This window comes from Gymnoscopelus microlampas (genome assembly GCF_963454915.1).
Source record: "Gymnoscopelus microlampas genome assembly, chromosome: 9".
NCBI lineage: Eukaryota > Metazoa > Chordata > Actinopteri > Myctophiformes > Myctophidae > Gymnoscopelus > Gymnoscopelus microlampas.
The window spans coordinates 53433513-53456708 of record NC_139946.1 but is presented as its reverse complement, the minus strand read 5'-3'; the positions used below and the strand labels follow the sequence as shown (position 1 = coordinate 53456708).

Below are 23196 nucleotides of genomic sequence, written 5' to 3'. Positions count from 1 at the left end.
CATATTCCTCTCATGTTTACTAACAGGAAACCCGTCTATAATGTCAAAGAGTAGACAACACGCTAACGTTGTTAGCACTAAGGGCTAACAGAGAACATCCCATAGCCTGCGGAAAACGGAACCGTGGCAACAGACCCCGTGGCCACGCATGCATGCGCACGTTGTCTCCGTGGCTGCGTATGCATGCACACGTGGCCACGCATGCGCAGTAACGACGAAAACTCCAGTCGCGGAAAAAACATGCTAATAAACAGCTTGAATTTGGGAAAAGTGAAAAATGTCATTGCCCGTGTGCAAGTTCAGATCAATTGCTGAACGCATTGAGGAGAAAAACGTGTTGAGGCAGACAGAGGTTTATTAAGTTATAGGAGGATTTCCCATGATAAATAGCATCATTGCTACAGCGTGTGCGTGTGCTTATACCTGTGAGGGGTGGAGGTAAGGCTCCGGGGAGGCCAGGTTGGTCTGCACAGACAGGCTCTTCTCCAGCAGGGCCTGGGGGAAGCCCAGGCGGTCGAAGGTGGAGCGTTTCCAGTGGTGGTGGTGGTGGCCGTCCAGGCTCTGGGCGTGCAGGGCCTCGTCCTCGCTGAAGGCCCTCACCACGGGGCCCGGCAGGGGCAAGGGCAGCGCCCCGTCGCTCTCGTAGCCGTCCTTGGAGCTTCCGCCGCCGCCGCTCTGGTTGGTTCCCCCGAGTCCTCCCTGACCCGAGTCCCAGCTGCTGCGCTGCTTCATCACCTGAGATTTTTTTTACAATGTAGACATTTTAGCACAGTGGTTCTCAAACTTTTACATGTCAAGGACCCCCAAAATTATATGTATTTGGCCGCGGACCCCCATCTCAAAATATTTTGTTCCAGGGACCCCCCAGAAGCAAAGATTTGAGTTACAATGTTCACTTTAAATAGCGCACACAATGCCTTGCCTTATGAGCTTGTAGATCTGCAGTTCAATTACACACCCCATAAAGCATTGAATTCATGTAGATTTTCAGTTTTTTGTCTCGTTCCTAAGCAAATAATTTGATGACCGGCGGTCTCTCCTGTAGGAGACTCAAATGACCTCTATTTGTTACCGGAGACTCGGGCGCTCATCAAATTATTGACTTAGTAATGCGATAAAAACAAAACAATCTCCACGAATTCAATGCTTTATGGGGTGTGTAATTGATAGAAAATAAGTCATGTTTTGGGAAAAAGAGCAGTTCACTGCTCTTTTTTTTCTTTTTCTTTTTTTCCCTCAGAACCAGAGATAACTAGATTTGAAGTTTTAGTGCTCCATTCACTTCCATTCATTTTTATTACTTAAAAATGCTGTATCGGCCTAGGCCGTGGCGTCGCGGTCTAGGCACCCTGGTTGAAAATCCTTAATAGCAGCGTGCCGCGGGTTCGCGTCCCGTTCCCGACGGCCTTTGCTGCATGTCTTCCCCCATCTCTCTCCCCATTCTTCCTGTCGGCATACTTTCACTGTCCCTCTCCAATAAAGCAATAAAATGCCAAAAACAAATCTTAAAAAAAAAAAAAAATGCTGTATCTCGGCTCCTGAGCACTTTTTTTTTTACTATGTATTTTTGGTCCAGGCATGCTATTTTCAAAGGCAGACAATTAATGTCAACGAGGTCGCGATGACCTCGTTGCCTCATTTTTTAAACCACACAGTGCAACCCTCAGTGATTAGCACCCATCAGGGGATCGATCATACTGGAGATAAATATTCTGTGACTACTTGAAAAATTAACAAAATCTCTGGCAGTGGGTGAGTGCCAGAGTGTATACACTCTGGCAGTTAATGAGTTAATCGCTAAGTGGATTCATGGTCCCCGTCCCCTTACGTACCTGCTGGGCCTCCCAGGCGAGTCGTGCCTGTGCCAGCACGGCCTCCGGCAGCGTGCCTCCGCCCAGCTCCCCCCGCTCGCCGTCCCCGGCGCCGCAGCGGCCCAGCTCCGGCGGCAGCGAGGGCTTGCGGCTCTTGCGTTTGCGGTTGCCCTCGGGGGAGAAGCTCCCCATGGCCCCTCCCCCGCCGCCAGCGGACGAGGAGAGGGAGCGGTGCTGCGTGGTCGACGTCCATGACATGGAGTCCTTTGTAGAGAAAAGGAAACGTTTATTTGTATTATAGCATATAGAGTACAGGAGTCCTACTCCTGATGTCACTCGTTCATCCCCTGATGGTTCGTAAAGTCATTTCTCTATGGAGAATAACATTGGGTCATCTTAGAATCGTCTCATATAAGAATTGTGGTCCAAAAATAAACAAACTGTCTGGGCGTTATTGTCAGGGAGGAGGTTCTGTATCGTTTATGATAGACAGTCACTCATATTTGAAACAGTCTGTTTCTGGTGAAAATTTTACTTAATTCAGCGGAAGTAACATTAGCGTTTTCTCACCGTCAGTTGATGCTTCATATCCATAAGAGTCAAACCACCGGGGTCATTTGTTTATTTTTGGAACATTTGACGCCATATTAAAGACATCTATGGAAATTCAGAATGGGGGGGGAGGGGGGACCGTGACCCAGGTAGGATGCGTAAATTACGTCAGACTTCGGTGCTCTATATCGTCGCTGTCTTTTTGTCGCTTAACTTTTTGTGTTTTTTTTGGGCTTATAACCAAAATGATCCATATTCTTTGGGAGAAATGGTGTTAGTGTTCCGTGGAGAAATACTGTTAGTGGGAATGATAACATAGTCGTACCACCGGAAGTGGAGGGCTGAAGGCAGACCAAAACCCGGTTTCCAGTGAGCATGGGTCTAGTTAATCCCCCCCCACAGAGCCAAATGCAAAAGTGAAAAACAGCAGAGGGCGCTGTTTTTCCTTTTTATTTGACGATGGGTTCCCAGATTGTAACCATTCTAAATGAAAACATTTCAGAATCCCGCCTCACGTACCTCATAGAGCAGCCTCTGGCCGCCCTCGCCCCCCTCCCCGCTGTAGTCCAGCAGCAGGCGGGGGTCTCGGATCAGGGACTGGCTGTGCTGCAGGGTGTAGGAGCCGCCGTACGAGCCCCCGTAGCCCCCCGCCACCGCCGTGGCCGTGGCCGTGCCGTAGCGGAGCAGGCGGTCGGCCGTCTTGAAGCGCGGACTGGAGGACGACTGCTCCACGTAGACCAGCTGTTTGACGTACTCCTTACCTGGGGGAGAGGAAGTAACACGTGATATTATGTGGTTGCTGTGGGGGGGGCAGTGTTGATACCAGGCTCCCAGAGTTGCTGAGAAACATTGAAGCTGCCACCCCAGTGGTCAAAGCTGGAACTGCAGGCGGGGCGAAATACATGCACGCGCAAAAAAATACTGAGATATTTATATATATAAATATATATAATATAATATAAATATGTAAACATATTATACATAAATACATATTCATTTATATATGAATATGCATCTCGAGTGTATTTAATAAATATGAATATAAACACGGGCTCGTTCATGGACGTAGGTTGTGACGTAGGAGGACGCAAAAAGGACACCAGTGCGCATGCTCATAACTCTATGGCTGCTCGAAACGTCTCAAAAACGTCTCAATAATTCTACTTCCGGCAGGCTTCCGGGTGCTTCAAAACGCCACTGAGCATTTTCATTGAAATGAATAGCTGGGGGCGGGGCAATCCGCCCTCTAGATATACTAGTACTGGTTGATACGTCGACTAAAACTATGACGAAAAATGTTTGTTGACTACCTTTTTTCACTGACGAAAACTATATAAAAACTAAATAAAAACGAAATAAAAACTAAGCTATGATGACTAAAACTAAGACTAAATATATTGACAATTTCGTCAACAAATACAAACTAGACTAAAATGTTAGAGAGAGACTAGTGGAGAAGAGATCCAGTAGAACTAAAAGACAAGTCATTTTATGTTTGGTTGTGCTCGGGTGTTGCGCTCTGAAAATAGCAGATCTACAAGCTCACAACGCGTCGCGCTGCGACGTGTTGTGAGCTTGTAGATCGGCTATTTTCAGCATGCAACCGCGGGTGTTAAATCAGCCATTACGACGCCATCAAGGCACTGCCAACATACATTTTAGTCGACTAAATCAACTGTAGATTTAGTCGACTACAGATCGACTACAGCATATAGTACATTTTCAGGTAGGTGACAACATTTAAGCCAATCAGGAGAGAGCACTGAAAATGCATGTTCTGTTTAATAAAGAGCTGTAGAGACATGGAGACTCCTTTTACTGAACAGACACTCTATAGCAATGAGTACTATCAGAATATAGAGCTATTTAACACTTATTTTAACCAAAGTAAATCACTTACCCTACCTTTAACTTTAAAACCCTTCTACAGTCATTTTTATGTCTACTCTGGCTTTTATGTGCTGCCCGGACAGTTTTTAAGTTGCTTGATTCAACGTATTTGATATTAATGTGATCAGACACCTCCTACAGTATATAAGCCACTATATAAGCCCATTTAATCACGTTAAGACTCATTGAAAACACACGCTTCATGGTGACCGATATTTTCCTTCTAATGCATGAGGGGGCCGTAATATTTCAATTACTATTCTTCATTTTAACTGTCTTAATGTTAAAGAAATGAAAGAAAAAAAGTAATTAAAAAATGTCGGCCCCCTCATGCATTAGAAGGACACTGTCAGTCACAGCCTTGGATATGTGTTCTCAATAAGTCTAACAGAAGAAGTTGAATGGGCTTATATAGGATGGGGGCGTGTCTGGTAAAATGAGTAATCATAAATGATATCTAACTAGTCCATACCCGGGGATGTGTGCAGTCACAGTATTAACAGACGTTTGCTTATGTGCTGTGCAGCAGTAGTCCCAAACCTTTTTGGTTGCAAGGACCCCTTCCAATATATTCAATACCATATTCATTACCAACCAGGCAGCCACCCACAAATGTCAAATTGTGTGTTAAATGTTGAAGTAAGGAAGAAACATTTAGCCATTATTAACCAACATGTACTGTATATAACATTGTACTTTATGGTTGCATAATGGAGATATTTGATATTGGTATGAGTAACGTGATTGCATCTCGTTGAGACTTTGATGAGACACGGGTTATGAGTTGGTGAGTGGCTTCTCAATAAGAGACTCTTTGAGACTCCGCTAGTCATCGCCCGACCACTTCGGTCTGCCACCTCGGGGAGACTGATTGCCTCGTCGCTCAAGGGTCCTTCTGGTCGATCGACACGGTCACAGCTTTTTTCTGTTCTGGCCCCACAGTGGTGGAATGAACTTCCCACTGATGTTAGGACAGCAGAGTCACTGCCCATCTTTCACCGCAGGCTGAAAACCCACCTCTTCAGGAAACACTATCCTTCCTCCCTAACTTGTTGTTAACTAGTTGTACGAACTATTTTTGTATTATTGTATTGTTTTATTGGATCTTGTTTAGTCGATATACTTATTTGTTTTAGCTCGTGCTCATTTGATTTTGCTATTTTATCTCATCTGTTTAAGAAAGTAGGTAGCTGATATATTGCACTTTTACCTTAGCGCTAGGTATACTCTTGGTTGCTTGTTTTAGCAGAAAATGCACTTAGGACTTCTGGTGATTAGTAGTTTCGTTCCCTACCTATGTTGAAGGCACTTATTGTAAGTCGCTTTGGATAAAAGCGTCTGCTAAATGACTGTAATGTAATGTAATGTATGATTTGAGGCATGTTGTTCAAAACGGACCAATCCTGCAAACTTTGGAAGCCAACCAGGATGGAATATGGAAAATCGCACAGATCCGTGGTGATCACATGACTATAGAGATACTGTGTACCGATTTGCATCACGTTTGGATAACATCTTTTAGAGTAATATAAAACAAAGGGTTTTGCACAAATCACCACCTCCTGGTGGCGCTATAACAGGCCCATGTGTAAAATGTGGGGCAGAGGTTCTGAATTGGCATCCAGGGAGTGTGTATGCAGTTTCGCAGAAATAGATAAAACACATTTTGTGTGTATAAGACACGGAAATTGGGTCATTTGATTGTCTAGTCAGGCTTTTGTGAGCAGCCCGGACAGTTTTTAAGTTGCTTGATTCAGTATTTAGACATTTGATATTCATTTTATCAGACACGCCCCCTTCCTATACAAACCCATTATAACTTCAAACTCCATTTTAACCATGTTAGATTCATCAAAAACACCCGTCCTTGGTTCTGGTGACTGATGTTGTCCTTCTAATACGTGAGGAGACTGTTTTTTCAATTTTTTATATATTTTTTGGAAAATGAAAAAGATTAAATACAAAAAAAAATGTTAATAAAATAAATGAAAAAAGTAATAAAAAAAATCACACCCAGTGAAGTGGGCGGTGTGTGGTCATCACAACATGACTCACTTTAAAAAAAGGATAAATTACTTTTTTTAAAGTCCATACTGCTATTCATAGGGCTGCACATGTGTCATGTGTTTCGCTAGCCAATCACAGTCCTGAATTTGCAAAGTCAGCCAATCACATTACAGTTAGTGGTGATGACACTAGCTGTAATGTGATTGGCTGACTTTGCAAAAGTATCGATTTGCATTAACAATGGAAGGGTTAGGGGGTATACAAATCTTTTGGTCGGTGTCCAAAACTCACTTATAGGGGGCGGCTACACCGCCCCAAAAACATGGCCCCTCACGTATTAGGAGGGCAGAATGAGTCACCAGAACCAAGGACGGGTGTTTTTGATGTTAAAAATGGAGTTTGAAGTTATAATGGGTTTGTATAGGAAGGGGGCGTGTCTGATAAAATGAATATCAAATATCTAAATACCGAATCAAGCAACTTAAAAACTGTCTCACACAAACTGGGGGCTCACAAAAGCCTGAGTAGACGATGCAATTACCCAATTTAAAAAAAAAGGGAAATATCCCTTTAACTGCTCCTGAGGAGCAGGCAGGTGACTGGTATATGGCTGTCTCTGTTGATGATGTGTACAAGGGTTAATGAGATAAGGAGTACATCGTAAAGCACTTTAAACGGTCAAATTCCACTCTAATGTGGAACTCTAGTGTGTGTGTGTGTGTGTGTGTGTGTGTGTGTGTGTGTGTGTGTGTGTGTGTGTGTGTGTGTGTGTGTGGCAACAGGTCTGTCAAAGCTCCTCCCCTTGCCAGACCCAAACGGTAAGATTGACCTTCAGATCAAACACACAACTTCCAGTGAGGAGGACAGACAGTCTGTCCACAGACCACAGCTACAGGAGGGAACGCTGACCCAGACCACTGGAACCTGCTGCCGACTCTGTCAGCTGATTGGACTTTAACAAGAACCAGGATTCACAGCGAAAATAAACTTCAAGGAACATTCTAGAAGAGGGACTCTTGCTACGACTGACTTGCTGATTGTTTGTGTAGTTTGTTTGTATAGCTTCACTCAAAAGACAAAATGGCTTCCAAGGCGTCTCTCTCAGAAGAGGATTTCTGCTGTCCTGTGTGTCACGACATCTTCAAAGACCCTGTTATCCTGTCATGTAGCCACAGCTTCTGCAAAACCTGTCTGCAGGAATGGTGGAGAGAGAAGGAAGTAAAGGAGTGTCCAGTTTGTAAGAAGAGACATTCAATGGATCCACCTCAAAACCTGGCTCTGAAGAACCTGTGTGAGGCCTTCATACAGGAGAGACAGCAGAGAGCTTCAACGGGGTCTGAGGTTGAGGTTCTCTGCAGTCTGCATGCTGAGAAACTCAAATGGTTTTGTCAGGAATGTCAACAGCCAGTGTGTGTGGTGTGTCTTCATTCAGAAAAACACACCAACCACCGTTTCAGACCCATTGATGAAGCCGCAGTGGATCGCAAGGAGGAAGTCCAGAAATTACTGAAGCCTTTACTGGAGAAGCTAGAGGTCTTCAATAAAGTGAAAACAAACTGTGACCAAACAGCAGAACAACTTAAAGTCCAGACCCGACACACAGAGATGCAGATGAAGGACCAGTTTAAGAAGCTTCATCAGTTTCTACAAGATGAAGAGGAGGCCAGGATCACTAAACTGAGGAAGGAAGAGCAGCAGAAGAGTCAGAAGTTGAAGGAGAAGATTGAGGGTCTGAACAGAGAGATAGCAACCATTTCACAGACAATCAGCGCCATAGAGGAGGAGCTGAGAGCTGAACACATCTCATTCCTACAGAACTACAAGACCACAATGAAAAGAGTCCAGTTCACACTGCAGGACCCACAGCTGGTCTCAGGAGCACTGATAGACGTGGCCAAACACCTGAAAAACCTGACCTTCAGAGTCTGGGACAAGATGAAGGACATTGTCTCCTACACTCCTGTCATTCTGGACCCCAACACTGCCCATCCAGAATACATCCTGTCTGATGATTTGACCAGTGTGAGACGTGGAGAGAGACAGCAGCTTCCTGACAACCCAGAGAGGTTTGACCACTCTGTCTATGTCCTGGGTTCTGAGGGCTTTAACTCAGGGACTCACAGATGGGATGTTGAGGTTGGAGACAATACATACTGGGCACTGGGTGTGTTATCAGAGTCTTATCCGAGGAAGGGATTCAGAGGGGGTCCATACTGGGAAATAGAGTTTTCTGAAGGTATATACATAGCATTCTCCACATCAGCGCCACAAAAAACAAAACTCTCAGTGGAGCAGAAACCCCAGAGGATCAGAGTCCAGCTGGACTGGAACAGAGGACAGCTGTCCTTCTCTGATCCTGATGCTAACACACACATACACGCCATCACACACACTTTCACTGACACACTCTTTCCATACATTTGGACGAAGGATAATCTTCCTCTGAAGATGTTACCAGGGAAGATCAGTGTAACTGTGGAATAACGTAGTAGACATGATGATGATGATGATGATGATGATGATGGCAACACTAAACACTTAAACCCATTGAGACCTGAAGCCGATTCTACATGTCTCCTAAATCTCAACAGTTTTCTGAAAAACGTATGTTTCTATATCAGTGGTGCTCAATCTTTTTCATGTCAAGGACCCCCAAAATTATATGTATTTGGCCGCGGACCCCCATCAAAATATGTTGTTCCAGGGACCCCCAGTAGCACAGATTTGAGTTAAAAATGTTCGCTTTAAAAATATATATATTCAGAAGATTTGCACACATTTTCACGATTTTTCAAAAATAGCAGATCTACAAGCTCGTAGCGCGGCACTCGGTGCCGCGCTACGAGCTTGTATATCTGCTATTTTTGAATAGCCAAAAGTGTAAAATAATGCTTTTTAGCTCAAAAAAAAAATGACACAGTTCCAGGTCTTAAAGGGTTAAAGGGGGATATGAATCAATTGGAATGTTTATTTAATGTATGAATTAAAAGGATATCATAATGTTGGGGAGTCTGGGTACTTTACTATAAAATGTACCAGACTGATATGATGATTTTTACTGTATTTTTACATCTACACAGTTTCATAACATATAGAATCACAACTTTGGATGAATCTGAAAAGGCTTTATTGAACAATTTCATTCATTATCTTTTTTGTTTGAATTTAAGTAATTATTGTTTTATTTAGTGTGTGAGCCAATGAACTAAGCGGTGCCTATTCACCAACTAGTGACTATTCTGACCAACTACTGCCTATCCACCAACCGATGACTGTTTACCAACCACTGCACCGTATTCATTTTTATTTTTGACATATTCTTCTGAAAATAATTTTGCAATTGTATTTTCTATTGAAATTATAGATCTGAAAAATAAAAAAATAATCTATGTATAGATTTAAAAATCAAATAAATATCTACCACACAATGCCGGTGTGATTTCACTTCATTTGCATCACATATATATATCGGTCCCTCATTTAAAGGGCAAGACCACTTTGTTAGAGGTTTGGGTTGTATAGTTACCTTGCCATTATGTAACTCCAAAGGTGGACAAGAAATCAAAAATAATTAGGAAGTTGACATTATCAATTTCTAATCAATGGAGCAATTATTTTTGATTTCTTGTCCACCTTTGGAGTTACACCATGGCAAGGTAACTACACAACCCAAACCTCTACCAAAGTGGTCTTGCCCTTTAAGACTTTAAAAGGTATGACATTGTATATGATGTTGAGCACAGGCCAGTATGTTAAATATTACACACGTTTTATAGAGTCTATTTCTGCCCCAGGTTTCTTCCAGTTAAAGCTGCACTGTGTAACTTTCCTCTTCTAGCCTGGATTTGAACCCGGTTTCCAGCTTAAGTGATAACATTTTACCATTGAGCTAATAGAGCCTGCCTGCTTGCTCAGGGGATAAGTTGAATCTGGACCTTCAGGTCAAAATTGGTGTCAGATCCTGTGTCTAGATGAGACATGACCTTTGACACGATCTAAATGTCTCAATAGAAGAGCATGGAGACAAAATACAACCTTTACTTTTTTTGTTTATTTAGACAGGACAGAGCATATTAATGAACGTCACATGAACGTAAATCGCCGGTGATCAAATTATTGGCTTCAGGATGCGACAAAAACAAAAACAAAACTCCATGAATTCAAGGCTTCATGGGATGTGTGTAATTGATAGAGAATAAGTATTTTTTTGGGGTGAACTACTCCTTTAAGTACAGTACTTGAGTAAATGCACTGACCTGCAGGACTGTACTCCAGAGTCTGGGTCTTCTCGGGACACTTCTGTCGGGTCAGGACCAGCTGTCCGTAGGGAGACTGGCTCTGTTTGGGGGAGTGGTAGAGGGGGATGGAGGGCTTGCGGGCCGGGGACTTGCCCTGGAGGAGGAGGAGGACATAGGGATTACAGTTGCATTAAAGGAGGAGTTCACCCAAAAAATGACTTATTTTCTATCAATTGCACACCCTATGAAGCCTTGAATCCATGGATTATTTTTTGTTTTTGTCGCATTCCAAAGCCAATAATTTGATTCCGTCTCCTACCAGCTAATGTATCCGGTAGGAGACACAAAGTAGATTATTTGTGTCTCCTACCGGAAATACACACGGTCATCAAATTATTGTCTTAGGAATGCCACAAAAACAAAAATAAATCCATGAAATCAAGGCTTCATGGGGTGTGTAATTGATAGAAAATAAGTCATTTTTTGGGTGAACTCCTCCTTTAAGTGGTGGAAAAAGTACTCAAATTCTTTACTTAAATAAAAGTACCAATACTGCAATATAGAAATACTCTGTTACAAGCAAAAGTCCAGAATTCAAAATTTACTTGAGTAAAAGTACAAAAGTATTGGCATAAAAATGTACTTCAAGCACCAGAAGCAAAAGTACTTGGCTACAAGTAGAGCTTGTAGATCTGCTATTTTCAGCATGCAGCCAAGTGTAAAATCAGCCATTACGACGCCATCAAGGCACCGCCAACATACATTTTAGTCTATTAAATCAACTGTAGATTTAGTCGACTATAATCTTATGATATTTTGTCGACTGAAACTAGACTAACACTAAAACATTTCAGATGACTAAAATATGGAATTTGATTCAAAAGACTAAACTACATAAACAATTTGCTGTCAAAATCAACAGCGCCACCTACCAGCAGATGCATGTCAGTGGGGGGCTCCTCGTAGATGGGCGGGGGCTGGTACTCCGACGGGGGCTCCTCGTACAGCGGGGGCTCGTAGGCGTAGCGGGGCGACGGCGGCTGGGAGGAGGAGTCTTGCGAGGAGCGGCGGTGGTGCGTGCCCCCCCCGCCGCCGCCCCCCATCTCCGCCCGCTTCAGGAAGGGGGACTGGCGGCGCTCGGCGTAGATGACGGGGGAGGAGCCGTCCCCCTCGCACGGTGGCTGCTGGTTCCTGTCACATCATTATTATTAGTCACAGATAATCACTTAAAGTTGTTCAGTGCAAATTTCAAAAAAACGATTTTGGTCATTACCGTCACTGCAGGCCGTTTGTTTATTACTGCGTTACCCAGAATTCCATTCGTTTTCACCAGAAGACGGAAGCGTTTCAAAAAGCGTTCTTTTAATTGTTTTATACGATCTGTGGATCGTTTCTCTAAGCCAGTGGAGCTTTAGTTTTTTTTGTTCTTCAAATCATACAATCTCTTAAAATCAGCGTGAGTTTCCTTTTTGTTATTAGCGCGGTAGTTCCTGGCCAAACAGGAAACCGGTGCAGTAGTTCCTGGTCAAACAGGAAACCGGTGCATTTCCGCTTCCATTTTCCGGCCAGATGACGTCATGTTCGCGGGAAAGTCAACCCCGACAGCGTTCAATAGAAAATATATAAATAAAAGGCTTTCGGGGATGAAATTCATGAAGTGGGTGTTATGAAACATTTGCCATTCACAAAAGATATACAATTTAACTTTAGTTTTATTGAAAAAGTTACCTAGTATTACTTTAAAAACCCATATCTGTGTGTCATTTTTTGATTTCTTTGTGTGTCGCGCGATGAGCTTGTATATCTGCTATTTTTGGAGGAAAAAATCATGAAAATTACAAGGATGCACCACAGTTTGGCTAGGTTAACTGTTCAGGCTAAATTAACATCTAGTCTTATAACATTTTCCAGAAATGCAATTATTGAGGGAAAGCCAGATTTCTTCAGAGATTAATTATTTAATGCAGGTCTAAAACATAGATATCAAACAAGACAGGTACGCTCAGGGTATTTGGAACTTCCAAAACCAAAGTCAGAAATACTTTTTTTTTAAAAAACAGTTATTTATAGAGCCACCTAACAATGGAACTCATTCATTATCCGCAAATATCAAACAAATCAAGAGCAAATACGCATTCAAAAAATCTATTAATGAGAGAGATCACACAATTAGAATGAGCTATATGTTTTGTACATGATGTTCAACCAATGTTCCTGTAGTGTCTCATTAGCATTGGTATTTTAATGTACAGTAGCTTAGATTTGGACTGACGAGTGTCAATTGTTGTTTGTATATATTATATGTTGTTTTATGTTGTGATGTTCTGTGTGGAGTGGACCCCAGGAAGACTAGCGACGGCGGCAGCGGAAGCTAATGGGGATCCGAATGAAGAATAAAGAATGAAAATGTGTGCAAATCTTTGAATATATATACACTTTTAACTCGAATCTTTGCTTCTGGGGGTCCCTGGAACGAAATATTTTGGGATGGGGGTCCGCGGCTAAATACATATAATTTTTGGGGTCCTTGACAATTATGAAAAAGTTTGAGTACCACTGATATATATATAGCAACATACGTTTATTTTATTTTTTTAACTGTTTGGATTTAGAAGACATTTGTAGAATCCCCAGAAGCAAAGATTTGAGTTAAAAATGTTCGCTAAAATATATATATTATATTATATTATATTATTATTATATTATATTATAATCAAAGATTTTCCACGATTTGCCCCCCCAAAAATGCAGATCTACAAGCTTGTATATCTGCTACTTTCAAAAATTGTGAAAGTGCGTTATTCCCGGATTGAATGGTTTAAAAAACTTCATGATGGTTGAACATGCACAGCCCCCCCCCCTCCTTACCCGCCAGAGGAGCGCCGGACGCGGGGGGCCGTGCCCCCCCCGGAGGGGGTGGGGGGGTCGCAGGGGGAGTAGCCGTTGTTGCCCTGGTGAGACAGGAAGCTGGGCTCCCGGTCCGTCACCTTGATGAGCATGCGTTCCTTTGTGCCCGTGTTCCACCGGAAAGGAGACGTCCTGAGGACAGAGGAGGGGGGACGGTCAGGGTTGCCAGATCTGCTCATTATAATTTCTCCGCAAGATTTGATTCGAAAATAGCCGATCTACAAGCTCACAACGCGTCGCAGCGCGACGCGTTGTGAGCTTGTAGATCGGCTATTTTCAAATACCTGATGTATTATGTTAAAGTGCTCATGTGGTCCATAGTCGCTTCTTTTGGGCTGGTTTTCTTAAACCCGGTTGCTTGTTTCTCTCACAGAATCTGGCAACACTGGACACGGGGGGACGCTTGCAGTTGCTAGTCAGTGTTGATTTTGACAGCAACATTTTGATGTAGTTTTAGTCATAGTCTTTTGAATAAAATTCCATTTAGTTTTAGTCATATTTTAGTCATCTGAAATGTTCTAGTTTTTGTTAGTTTTAGTCGACTAAATGTCATAAGATTATAGTCGACTAAATCTACAGTTGATTTAGTCGACTAAAATGTATGTTGGCGGTGCCTTGATGACGTCGTAATGGCTGATTTTACACTCGGTTGCATGTTGAGAATAGCCGATCTACAAGCTTGTGAGCCAAACATAAAATGACTTGTCTTTTAGTTCTACTGGATCTCTTCTCCACTAGTCTCTCTCTAACATTTTAGTCTAGTTTTTATTTGTTGATAAAATTGTCAATATATTTAGTCTTAGTTTTAGTCATCATAGCTTAGTTTTTAATTTAGTTTTAATTTAGTTTTCGTCAGTGTTTTAGTAGACGAAATCAACACTGGTTGCAACGTTGGATATTTTGATGCGTTGCGTTGTGAGGTGCTTAAGCTGCAGTGCAATATATTAGAGGGGCATGTCTGATCAAATTAATATCAAATATCTAAATATTGAATGAAGCAACTTAAAAACTGTCTGGGGTGCAACAAAAACGCCAGAGTAGACATGAAGATGAACCCAGAAAGTGTTTTAAATTGATATACCCCTTTATGTTATGCTGAAAATAGCTGATCATGACGTACGGTGTCGCGTTATGAGACAGTCCATCGGATTTTTTTGGCAAGCGACATTGTAGTAAGGCAATAGTCCTGTAGCAGAGGCCCTCAGATTTTGAGATACCCCTACCCGAGTTAGAACAAAACACAACCATGTTTTTTCTTATCTTTAGGGTCTCCCATTAATGAAATGGATTGTTGTGAAATTTTATTTTTGGGCAAAATTTTGTTTTTTTTGGCTATTCTTTAGAACTACCCCAATCTCTGAAAAAGGCAAATCCGAATAGGGTAAAGATGACCAAGAATGCTATAACTTGAGAATGCTCACTCTTATCTTCATCAAATTTGCTGAGGTATGAACCAGGCGTCTACCCTACCAAAGAGTCACCAAAGAGTCAGAATGTAATTTACCTAAAGAAATACTGACATATAGTCCTTTAAACATACCTTTAGTTTAGGCGGAAATTGTACTTTTGTAGTGAGGACTCCTGTACTTTTCGTCATTTAGAAAAACAACATACATTTATGTCAAATAAGCTGTTACTGCATAGCCTAAGATGCTATTAAACAATAACCAGTGGTTGTGTGGAGAGATCTAGTACAGTTTTATTGCAAATTAGACTTCTTTTAGACATGATAATTCAGATGAACATGTTTTGCGGTGTGGATGCCCTCCACTTTGGTTCTTTATACCAGTGGTTCTATTACCAGTTTATACCAGTGGTTCTTTTTCATGTCAAGGACCCCCAGAATGATATGTATTTGGCCACGGACCACCATCTCAAAATATGTTGTTCCAGGGACCCCCAGAACCAAAAGATTTGAGTTACAAATGTTCGCTTTAAAAATACATATATACAAAAGCTTTGCGCACATTTTCACGATTTAAAAAAAACAGCAGATCTACAAGCACCGAGTGCCGCGCTATGAGGTTGTAGATATGCTATTTTTGAATAACCAAAGTATAAAAAGGTTAAAATTATTGTGATGCCATCTTAACACAGTGTATACGCCGCATACAGTGTAGATTTATTTTTTTGAAAAAAGCATATGCAGTCTACTCTACAAACCATTTCATCCATTGAAAACGCGCTAACGTATCCTACCGACGACCACGCGCATGTCGTGCAGGGAATAATTATCCTATACCCTCCGAAAAAAATAGAACACACCACTGCTTTTAACCATAGACTGTAGTGATGTGCGGGTCGGGTTTTATCATGACCCGCCCCGCCCCGCCACGGAACCCAACCCGCCCCGCGAACCCATATATAAATCTATGGCTCAGGTCGCGGGGCGGGTTGAGCCCCGCGGGTCGTACCTATAATTGTGTAAAATCATGAAGGTTAGAAAATATTCTTCAAGTATACACCCCAAGTGTATTCAAACTGTTTTATTGTTATTATTCTTATTAGGAATAAAGACAAAACAAGAGCATGTGATTTTTTTATTTTTGCGTGTGAGAGCGGCTGACCCGCTCACCCGCAGCCAGAATAATTGCCTCTTGAATCCTGACTCGACCACCCGCGCCACGGGTTGACCCGCGGGACCCGTGGGTTACGGGTCGGCCCGCTCATCACTAATAGACTGGTTAAAAGAGTGGGGTCTTTAACTTATAAAAGGTAGGGTAAGTGATTTTCTTTGGTTAAAATAAGTGTTAAATAGCTCTATATATTCTGATAGTACTAATTGCTTCGTTTGTTCAGTAACGGGAAGTCTTCATGTCTCTCCAGCTCTTTATTAAACTGAAAATGAATGTTCAGGTCGAGATACCAATTTTATCCAATCAGGATAGAGAACTCAGACCGGATACAGATTAAACAAGTGACATTGGAAGTGATGACATGAAGAAATTAGCAGACAACATTGGAACTGGAATACTATGAAATATTAAGCTGATAAATGGCAACTCTCGCCTGATTGGCGAGAGTTTATTAAAGAGCTGAAGAGACATGGAGACTGCTGATCAATCACTCTATAGCAATGATTACAATCAGAATATAGTGATTTAACATTTTTTTGTTTTAACCAAAGAATATCACTTACTACCTTTAATAATAATGGATAGTTTCAGCCCTAATTCATTGCTATTAAATGCTATTAACTGGTAGTCTGTCAATGGACAGGAAATACCCTACTGTGGGAAGATAAACCAGAGAGAGGCCCAAACACACACACACACACACACACACACACACACACACACACACACACACACACACACACACACACACACACACACACACACACACACACACACACACACACACACACACACACACACACACACACACACACACACACACACACACACACACACACACACACACACACACACACACACACACACACACACACACACACACAGTGCTGTGAAATTGATTGGGTCACCCTCTGCTTCCAAATGGTATCAGACCCTCTCTAAGGCTCACGCTCAATATACCGGCAAAGAGAAACCACACAACAAGGACCCAAAGGGGCCTAATGCTTAAAGGAACACTTCAACCATTTTCAACCTTTTATTTATAATAACTTTTTCAACCTTATCTTCAGGTTGATCATACTACAGCGTCACACTAAAGCAGCAGCTGCTGCTTTTGCTGTTTTTGAATTTGAATCCTGAAACTGAACAGTTTTGGACATATTTTTGAAAGTTTGTGCCCTACTTCGTAGTACAGGAGCGTCGCGGAGAAGTAGCAAAAATATCCGGTCTACAAACTCACAACGCGCTGTGGTGCGACACCTTGTTGTGAGCTTGTAGATTGGCAGTTTTGCGCGACAAAGTATACAAAGGGCTTAACTGGTTCATCAGACTAATCCATATACAGTTGATTCTTTTTAAAAATCTATTAACTCTCTCAGTGCCACGCCCCGAGATATCCCGAGTTTTCCCTGAGTACCCTCCCTGCCAGAACGAGAAATCCAGAGTTTTTACTTTTGACTGTGGTCGCGCTATTCTGTTTATTTCTCATGATCACTTTCACTTCCTGATTCCTTCAGACTTATTGGGTTCCGGTTTCATGACGCAGATTCCGTTTCCGGTTCTCATTATTTTCCCGCGGTCATTTTCGGCCAGAATAGGGAAAGTCACGTTTTTTCACACGGTATACAAAACGAACGGAGAGGTCTACGTCTATTCTCTTTGGTCTGGGTGACGATCAGTCATCGTAGTCGTGTATAACATCGTATTTTAACCCGATCAGAAATTGTCGTAAACGTCACATCCGGTTATGACCGGATGTGACGTCGGCCTGTTTGGGAGGGGGCGAGCGAGTCAACGAGGTGATCAATGTCTCGATTTGCTGCTCTCTACTGGTAGAACTGTCGTATGAGTTTAACACTGCATATAGACAAGCTATTTGAAAATTAAATATACAAAAAATAAATGCTGGCACTGGGGGAGTACTTTATGAAAATACTCTGGCACTGAAAGAGTTAATCAGACTAATCCATATACAGTTGATTATTTAAAAAAATCTATTAAAATGTTCGATTTGTCGCATATATATATATATATAAAAAAACATGCTCATGGATTATTCAATTCATTTAAAAAAGTAATTGATAGGATAATCGCTGCCCTAGCTACGATGAAGCGCCACACGGCTGTGACCTTATGACCTTTCTCCACTCACCCCCCCCCCTCTTCACTCTATTCACCCCCCCTCTCTCTTTCTCTCTTTCTCTGGCTGTGCCTGTCTATTTCAGTCTCTCTCTCTCTCTCTCTCTCTGTCAGACCATCCTGTCTCTCCATCCGTATTCTCAGCAAGTCGCTACAAAGTAAACATTGTTCTCGTTCTTAAGCTTAGATTATTCAGGGCCATTGGACCTTCAAATCAATTTCCACGTCTCCCTGCCTCTCCTCTCTGTGTCCATCCATCTCTCTCATCCCTTTACCCACACTCCTTTTACTAGGGGTGTGCCGATACACTAATTTCACGAAACGATACGATACGATATTTGGCTCACAACTTCGATACGATTTCGATACGATACGATACGCACTTTTTTTATTATGAAAATATATGGAGGAGAAAAAAAGAAAATGCAAACAAATAATTCTGTTTTTGCATTATTCAGACATGCAAACTTGTAGCTTTTCAGCTACAATAGCCGTTTTGAATCCAAATAGTATGACACCTGACCCGAAAAAAAAACATGTTGTCACTCTTTTCACTTCGGGGCCGTTTGCATGCCTGATTATTATGATTGTAAAAAAAAAAAAAAAAAATATTTTTTTTTTTTTTCAAAAACGATATTTTTTTTTCCAAAACGATACATATCGTCGCGAAAACGTATCGCGATATATCGCGGGACGATATATCGGCACACCCCTACCTTTTACCCATTCAACCTGGTTCTTTGGCTATTCAAAAATAGCAGATCTACAAGCTCACAGCACGGCACCGAGTACCGAGTGCTGTGAGCGCGTAGATCTACTATTTTTGGAAAAATCATGAAAATTTGTGCAAATCTTTGAATATATATATATTTTTAAGCGAACATTTGTACCTCAAATCTTTGCTTCTGGGAGGGGTAGGGGAGGGGGGTCCCTGGAACAAAACATTTTGAGATGGGGGTCCGCGGCCAACTAACCGCAAGGTTCCCAGTTCGATCCCGGGCTTGGGGGCTCCCCCAGAGTTAGTGTCGAAGTGCCCTTGAGCAAGACACTGAACCCCTAATTGCTCCCGATGAGCAGGTTGGTGCCTTGCATGGTTTCCTCCGCCATCGGTGTATGAATGTGTGTGTGAATGTGTGTATGATTGTGTGTGTGAATGTGTGTGTGAATGTGTGTGTGAATGGGTGTGTGAATGGGTGTGTGAATGGGTGAATGTTTGCACAATCTATGGAAAGAGCTTTGGATAAAATCGCTACATAAATGCACCATTTACCATTTTTACCATTTTATAGAATGGTATCTCAGGTCTTAATGTGTTAATGGGTTAATCCATGTGTATAATGTATGTTTTACCTGTCCAGCTCCTCCCGGCTGGCCTGCTGCTTGTCGCTGAGCTCCTGGTCCAGAGAGGACGAGGTGCTCCCCTCCCGGCTCACCCCGCTGTTACGCCCGGGGCTGCTGTTGTTGTCCGGCGCCGGCGACGCCCTCCCCCCGCCGCCGCTGGAGGGCCGCGGGGGGAGTGGCCCCACCGGAACCCCCACCACCCCCACCCCTACCCCTCCTCCTCCTCCTCCGGACGCGTCCGTGTGCTGCTTGAGCGTCTGCAGCTTGGCCAGAGGGATGATGTCACAGGCCTGAGGCCGGTGCCACACGGTGCGCTGCGTGGAGGCGTTGTAGTAGTAGAAGCGGGAGGTGTTGGGGTCGAACAGCTCCCACCACTGGTTGTCGCCGGTGCGCTTGATGCGCACGCCCTGCGGCGGGTCCCACACGCACTCGCCCGTCAGCAGGTTGGCGTACATGCGCTCGCGCGTGCGCGGCTCGATGATCTCCACCCACTCCAGCCTAGTGTTACAGAGAGAGGGAGGAGGAGGTTGTTATTTTTAGGTCAGTGGTTGTCAACCTTTTTTTGCGTCAAGGACCCCCAAATTGACACATATTAGCCCGCGGACCCCCATTTGAAAAGCCATGCCAGGGACTCAACCACTTTGATTTCTTGGGGGTCCCAATCTACACTGTAGTATCATCATCGGTGTTCATTTAACTCTGAGAGTGTACAAATGGAACCAAATGGACCCGTTAGGGTCCATTTGGTTCCATTTGTACTCTCTCAGAGTTACGGACACATAAGGGTAAATTTGGTTCCTAACTATTCATTTGGAACCCCCTCAAGGACCACTGGTGGTCCCCGGACCACTGGTTGAGAACCACTGTTTTTAGGTTATGCCGCAACTCCAGCTTTGAGTGACTTGTGACCCAGTGGTGGAGAAAGTACTCACGTGTTTTACTTAAGTAAAAGTAGCGATACTGCAATGTAGAAATATACTCTGTTACGAGTTAAAGTCACGCTATGCGGCCCACAGGCCAAGAACGGAATTTTGATATTGAAATGCGAAAGCTAGTGGGTGTCACAACGATCACAGCCTCTACAGTGTGCCCATGTGACTGTTTGCCTCTGAGTGTGCCTCTGCCCCTCCCTTGCTCTGATTGGCCTGAATGCCGTCACCTGTGAGGACCAGCTGAGCCTGGTTTGGTGACGAGCTGCTGTGACTGTAAAGACTGTGTTTCTGTGAATGTTCAGTGCTGGGTCATAGGTTGTTTGTCAGGTTCCTTGTCGTCATGTTTAGTGTAATGTTATGAGTTCTGTATTGGTTGTTAAATCTGCACTATTCCTACTAGTAAAGTTATGTTTGAGATCCTCTCATCTCCTGCTTTGTCTGAGTTCCTGCTTTTGGGTCCTACAACACCTTCTGTTACTGACAGTGGGTGGCAATAGCCATCTCCTGGAACCCCAAATGACAGCCCTGATCGATAGATTATTTCCATTGTGGTTCTTTGAGTGCAAATGTGTGTGTGTAAAAGTGTTTTTTTTAGGGGAGGAGGGAGGAGAGACATAAACAGAATAGACAGAATAAAATCGATAATATATACTTTCATACAATTTCAATGGACTAGAGTCTAGTAATCCATTGCAATTGTTCTCAACCTGTGGGTCGGGACCCCTCAGGGGGGTCCCCAGATGACAGTGAAGGGACAATAAAGTGGAGGGGATGAAAGGAAGACTATTTCGGTGGTTGAAAACTCCTCTGACTCATTTATACACGTCCATTACCCAACTAAACACATTTATTGGGTTGAAATACAAGTTGTGCTTTAATGTCTGCATGTCTCTGCACTCCTTTCTTATTACCTCTCTCCTTCCTGTTGCTGTGTGTGTGTGTGTGTGTGTGTGTGTGTGTGTGTGTGTGTGTGTGTGTGTGTGTGTGTGTGTGTGTGTGTGTGTGTGTGTGTGTGTGTCTGTTGACTTTCTGTGTGTGTGTGTGTGTGTTGAGTTTCTGCGTGTGCGTGTGCGTGTGTGCGTGTGTGTGTGTGTGTGTGTGTGAGAGAGCAGCAATGCCTTGAAGGCACATCAGAGACACAGTGGCGTCCCCCCCCCCCCCCCCCCCCCCCCACAGATCCAGCATCAACACAATCCCAGCAGTGTTCCACCTACCAGAACAAAAGCACATCGTTGTTGTCGGGCAGAAACCTCTTATCTTCCACATTCTAACATATTGTGTTTTCTCCTAACATAACGCCCTGGTTGATCACACTACAGCGTCACACAAAAGCATCAAAAGCAGCAGATCTACAAGCTCGAAAAGCGGCGCGAAGCGACGCGTTTCCAGCTTGTAGATCTGCTGCTTTTGATGCTTTTGAATGTGAACCCTGAAAAGTAACAGTTTTTGGACATATGAGGTTTCCACCCGACGGAGACGGTTTCTAACAGAGGTTTTGGGAAGCTGCAGGCCATATTGCAGCCTTCCACACTCCCCCCCCCCACAGACACACACACACACACACACACACAAAATCGTCTCCTCTCGGGGACACGCGACAGGAAAGACAGATCAAAAAAACACTCCCAGCATATTCTTCAACCCCCAGCAGATTGGATTTGCAAAGGATTTTACAAACTCCAATAATTTCCCTCCCAGAGCGTTACTTTCTCTTCTTTTCTTTTTTTTACCGTGTGCCTCGTTTCACCCCCCGGTCCCGGTACGTGTGGTCTTAAAAAAGAAAATGAAACTTTCTGGAAACGGTAACGTTATTTAGACGGAAACTCTCCCTCGAAAACAATACAGAGGAGGAAATTCTCTGAATCTGGTTATAGACGCCACAGCTATATGTTCCCAAGTGTTTTGATGCAAATATAATCACGTCCATACTGTATACTGCGTTTGGAAATATTGCAGGCAGAGAGAGAGGGTTTTACGTGGTTCGCTGGAGATTTAAATGTTGTTTTTTTGGTTGATAACGTAATGGTGCGATACAGTAGTCAAATAACACATTTTTTTTTGCCGTTATCTTGCCAAACAGTAATGAATATTCTGACGTTCAAGCGTTTATTTCAATCAGCCTGAGTGATCATGGAAACATACACTTGTCATTTGCATCGATCTTCAACTTTTGTAGAGGATAAAGGCCGTTGCAGACAGGGTGCGATTTTTCGCACGGAAAAAAACAGACAATATCATTTTTTAAACGAACACATGGTTCTCAATGACCTCATGCACACCGGCTCCCAATTTACCGTGCGGCAAGTGGCTGCGGCGATGCGTTCATTTCTTCAATCGAACCCAGTTCGATTTGTGCATCTTTTCGCATGCGGTAAAAACTGATTGACTAATCGCACCCTGTGTGCAAAGGCCTTTAGTCTTGCCAAACTAAAAAAGGACTGAATGGAATTACTGCAGCATTGTTTGAAATGGCAATCAGTCCATTATGACACTAGAACAGCAAAGCTACATTTCTGAGTAATAAAGTATTCAATCAATCAATCAATAAAATAATTGCAATGTTCGGTCCGGGTACCACTAATGGTCCAAATGGACCCCCACGGGTCTGTAACTCTGAGAGTGTACAAATGGAACCAAATGGACCCTTACAGGTCTTTAACTCTGAGAGTGTAAAAATGGAACCAAATGGACCCGTAAGGGTCCATTTGGTTCCATTTGTACACTCTCAGAGTTAGATAAACACTGATGATTCTATCAAATGAGGGTCCGTGGCCTCATGCATGTCAAACTGGGGGGTCCAGTG

General features: G+C 43.1%; 2 protein-coding genes across 2 annotated transcripts in view; one reads left to right on the top strand and one right to left on the bottom strand.

The window, feature by feature from the left end:
- The window catches only part of arhgap39 (Rho GTPase activating protein 39), a gene marked incomplete at both ends in the record, with an annotated part of 58891 nt that extends 38930 nt beyond the window's left edge, over nucleotides 1-19961 (bottom strand). The window contains 7 exons of the mRNA XM_084066757.1: nucleotides 424-735; nucleotides 1833-2075; nucleotides 2883-3124; nucleotides 10517-10652; nucleotides 11431-11689; nucleotides 13367-13537; nucleotides 19471-19961. Of these exons, the coding sequence (XP_083922883.1) occupies nucleotides 424-735; nucleotides 1833-2075; nucleotides 2883-3124; nucleotides 10517-10652; nucleotides 11431-11689; nucleotides 13367-13537; nucleotides 19471-19961 (1854 nt within the window). The remainder of the gene's footprint in view (nucleotides 1-423; nucleotides 736-1832; nucleotides 2076-2882; nucleotides 3125-10516; nucleotides 10653-11430; nucleotides 11690-13366; nucleotides 13538-19470) is intronic.
- LOC311052457 (nuclear factor 7, ovary-like) lies at nucleotides 7341-8744 on the top strand (the record flags this gene model as incomplete). Its single annotated transcript, XM_084067417.1, has 1 exon — nucleotides 7341-8744. The coding sequence occupies one exon, from the start codon at nucleotides 7341-7343 to the stop codon at nucleotides 8742-8744; it is 1404 nt and encodes a 467-aa protein (XP_083923543.1).
- Nucleotides 19962-23196: the final 3235 nt, after the last annotated feature.